The following is a 4,350-nucleotide window of genomic DNA, read 5'->3' on the forward strand; positions in this document are numbered from 1 at the left end:
GTTTTGGGATGTTACAATATGTACGTTACAACATAAAATGTGTTAAGAAAATACAAAGAATACGGCCAAGACTTACAGAAGGAAGCCACAGAACAAACTAGTTTATGTGGAATGACCAATTCTGTTGATGCGTTGTCTTAATTTAATGTGGATATAGTTGTAAATTCACAAAGAAACATTTATATATACTTGATGATTTAGCAAAAACTATTGCAATGTTAATTTTTTTCCCCCTGAAATTACTATCAGCATTAAGAATATAGCCTATCTTTCTTTATATCTATACATTTTTTCAGCTGTAATCAGTCACTTATGCTTATCAGTGGCCATGGTTACTTGCACATCATTTTCTGATTAAGAACCATATTCTGGATTTATATTTTTTTAATGAAATATCATTGTACATATTGCTTTTTGAAACCCAGTCAAAACTTTTACAATAGGAATTTACAGATATAGGGTTCGATCTCAAGAAGTACACACCAGCAAAAAAAAAAAAAATGTTTTGTTATTGTTAAGTCTCTTTTTGACTTTTCCTTTCAGAGTAAACATGTCTTCAGTGAAGATTATGCTTGTAGTTTCTCTCTTCATCCCTGCTGTGAGGTCCAGTTCAGGTACATGCTTTAATACACAGATTAATTACATTTGCTGTTTTTCAGTGTTAAAATTAACTTTAGGGTTTAAGGAATGTAGCCACGTTACTAGAGATTATCACTGTTTGTTGTGCTTAAAGCAGTTTATGTTCCAGGGTCAATACAAGTTAAGTGCAATATACTGTAAATTATTTTCTGTGGTTAATCAACAGCATGCCACAGATTCTGTCAACAGAACTTTACTTGTATAAAACCATGACCATGAAATTTGTTCTGCTTCCTCTGAAGTACCACAATCCAAATTTTATGTTTGTAATTCTGTGTTCATCAGATTTGTGGAAATTGGAATGCCCGCCTACATATGGAATTCTTGCTCAGACCACAGTTATCAGATGCTATTTCAAAGACATAAAAGATATTCACATAGTTGCAGTTTATTTAACAAAAGTTGGACAGGACAAGCCATTATTTGCTCAAGAAGAATCAAAAAGATCAGGAGATCAACGCTTTAGTCTTGAAAACTCAGCAATGAGTCCATCTCTGCAAATCTCTGACACAATGTTCTCTGATGAGGGTGAATATCTGTACCATGTTGTAACGGACAGTGGTTATGAAGACATACAGCTTAGCATCAGTGTCACAGGTGAGTTTCAATTTCTTTAGTCTTATGACTAAAAATACATACAAGCACACTGCCCTGCTTACAAGAGTCTTGGTGCTTATCATTGTTTTGTTCTTTCTCAATAAAGCGAAGTACAAGGATCCTGTAACAAGCACATGGCCTGAAAATGTAAAGGATGGAGGACCTGTCAGCCTTTACTGCAATGCTACTGATGGCTACCCAGCAGGCTCCATCCATTGGTTTGACCATTCTGGAACCAACTGGACCATAAATTCAGAACTGACAAAAACCCCCAAGGACATCAGCGGTGTAAAATCTGTGGCTTTGTCTAGCAAACTGACTTTCAAGTCTATCGTCCTGGGTCTGGAACCATTTAGATGCATCGTCTTTAATAGTAAATATGTACAAGATGGAGAAAACACAATGGAGATCACATCTGCTATACGTAATTAAGCTTAATTGTCTTATCTCTATGAGTGCTTATTTTACATAGCAAGCAGGTTGTGCAACAGAGATGATCTGCTGAAAAAAATCTGCTACTGTGTCTAGACATATGTCAACTCAAGAGTTGACAGTAGCACCATTTAAGGAGTGTTTACATAATCATATTTCATTGTGTGAATACGCATTCTCAAAATGAAAGTTTTGAGACAAAGCACATTGAGATTTGAATTGTATTATATTGTTTTACTGGTATCATTAGAGTCTATATTTTTTTTTAGCAATACAGTTGTGTGCAATAATGGGCTGCCACTGCCACACAATAGTCTACTAGAGATATTTAAGGTTACTGTGAGTCAGCAGATTTCTAAAACTGCCCATTGTATTAAAGATAATCTTTTAGTTCATTATATATTTTTACAACACTGTCATGGAGAATCTGTGCTCGTGTGAATTGTATGCATTTTGTTTCTCCAGATGATGATAACAAGGATTCTTCAGGATCTAATACAACAAACATTGTCGCTGGTGTGATGGTCATTGGATCGCTTACTGTTGGCCTGCTGTTCGCTCTGTTGTGTTTCAGAAAACAAAATGCTCCGCGTGAGTATGCCTTTAATATTAATTCTAAGGGTAACAAAATCTAAGGGTACATTTGAGTGATTATGTCTGCAGGTGGGATTTCTGTTAAACACAGGCTTTTCACTTATTTGGCATTCAAAGGGGAAATGTGGCAATGCTTAAAGTTAGAAAGAACGTGCCTCAGCAGATCTTTGTATCAGGGAATTCTTGTGTTACTGAAAAACTAGACTTACTTCCTTATGATTTTCTAAATGTATTTAGACATAACATGACTGCCTAACATGAAGTTCTGTCTTTTCTATGAGTGAAACTGCAGTGAGCTAGGTTTTGTGAAGTGGTGTTTTCACTTCTCTATAGTTCTTAAAGTCTATTTAACAGTATAGGTTTGACAGTCAGTAGTGATATCATGTAATTTTGCACTGAATTTATTTACAGATAGACGACCTTCTGCCCATCCTATTCTAAGTATGTTAAATTTGTGTAATTCTTTCTTAACAACTGGGTTTGGTTAAACAGCTTCTCTATAAGACTTTTTTGTTTCTGTTTCAACTAGGCCTATTAGTTGCACATTGTAATAGTTTCTGCATGGGGATCAGTTGTTTCACTTTCCCACTTTTCTTTTTTTTAATCTGAGTTAAAATATGTGTAGATATATCTGAAAGAATATTTGGTGTGAAAGTACAGAAACTCTGGCTCATTCTGATACACAGCTCTCTCTCTCTCTCTCGTTCGGCTGCTCCCATGAGGGAATGTCACAGTGTATCATCTGCATAGTTTATTTGACACAGGTTTTATTTGTTCTTTCTGGCTCAACCCTCTCATTTTTTGGGGTTAGGGATTGGCACCTAAAATGCTGTAAACTTGTGCAATCCCAGTGACTGCAAACAGATACCGCTGTATAGACTGCACTAATACATTTATAAGTTCCTATCAATGAGTAATGCATGAAATGTTGTTTTTAAATAGATTATGAACCAGGAAAAGCTGTTGAAGATGATCTGGAAAATGGTAACATCAGGTAGGCCCAGAGATCATATTTGCATTTAGGCAAAGATCAAAACAATACTACACATGGTTTAATACTTAATAGTTAACAGTTTGTTTATTTGTTATAGCCTGTAAGTTTAGTTATATGATTTTTTATATGAATTTTCACTTTCTATTTATATATTTTTTTGTATTTTTTTTAGTCCTGAGCATTGAAGCTTCTAATATCAGGAGATGAAATTGAAACTATAAACCCTGATTTTCATACTGAGATCAGCGCAGCCGCCATTTGACTGAAACAAAAGTGAAAGCATAAGGAAAATGGCTGCTGTTTCAGGGATTTGTAATATGTGGGCAAGTAATAACGGTAAGACTCAACAATCAGTTAACTTCTCTTTACATTTACAATTAAATGTGGCTTTAGAGATCATATAAACTAATACTTGTCAAATTAATTGCTACATCAATATAAACAAGAGTTTTAAAGAGGTTTTTGGAGGTTTTCAGAAAATTTGAGAAATGATTTTGCAAATGCTTTCATAAGTCTGGTCAGAAATCTTAAATCATTATTCATGATTATTTTACAAATTTAATAAAACGACAGTTGTAGTTTTCAGAAATAGTTAATAATATCCAAATCTAAATATAGTTCTGTAAAAAGTGTTTTATATCTTTCTAGGGAGTTTTTCATCACTACTGTCACTTTTGGCTTAACTCACTGAGGGTTTTATGGTAATATTGTTCTGTAAGGCATCTTAGTAACAATATTCAGGCTCATTAGGTAAGCATTATACAAATGAACTTGAATTCAATTGAAAACATTTATTCTCAGCTTTATGCATCAAACATTAATAGCATTAATGCAAAAAAATTTTATTCACAATTTTATTTTTAATTTGTTTTGTAATTGTGTTTATACTGCTGCCATTGTATCATTACGCTTCACATCAATGATAGTAACTGTCAAATAAGTCTCACATTCAGCTTTCATTTTCAGATACTGATCATTTAAAAGTGAAGTGAATGATGCATGAATTGTAATGTGGTGATTTTTCAGTGAGTACAGCAACTGTAAATACAACTGTGAATACAATAAGTGGAGCAGTTTCTGTTAATATAAGGAAT

General features: G+C 33.8%; 1 protein-coding gene across 2 annotated transcripts in view; it reads left to right on the forward strand.

The window, feature by feature from the left end:
* LOC107694220 (uncharacterized) overlaps positions 1–3,512 on the forward strand; it is a 4,599-nt gene extending 1,087 nt beyond the window's left edge. Inside the window, exons 2-8 of one of the 2 annotated variants that reach the window (XM_016493857.1) lie at positions 544–614; positions 925–1,236; positions 1,343–1,660; positions 2,134–2,259; positions 2,674–2,703; positions 3,205–3,256; positions 3,429–3,512. In XM_016493857.1, coding sequence (XP_016349343.1) covers positions 551–614; positions 925–1,236; positions 1,343–1,660; positions 2,134–2,259; positions 2,674–2,703; positions 3,205–3,256; positions 3,429–3,441 — 915 coding nt within the window. In that variant the 5' untranslated portion in view covers positions 544–550 and the 3' untranslated portion in view covers positions 3,442–3,512. The remainder of the gene's footprint in view (positions 1–543; positions 615–924; positions 1,237–1,342; positions 1,661–2,133; positions 2,260–2,673; positions 2,704–3,204; positions 3,257–3,428) is intronic. The other variant, XM_016493858.1, reaches the window with a different exon arrangement.
* The last annotated feature ends 838 nt before the right edge of the window (positions 3,513–4,350 follow it).

The sequence above is a fragment of the Sinocyclocheilus anshuiensis genome, unplaced genomic scaffold (genome assembly GCF_001515605.1).
Source record: "Sinocyclocheilus anshuiensis isolate Anshui unplaced genomic scaffold, SAMN03320099.WGS_v1.1 scaffold3010, whole genome shotgun sequence".
In the NCBI taxonomy this organism is placed as follows: Eukaryota; Metazoa; Chordata; class Actinopteri; order Cypriniformes; family Cyprinidae; genus Sinocyclocheilus; species Sinocyclocheilus anshuiensis.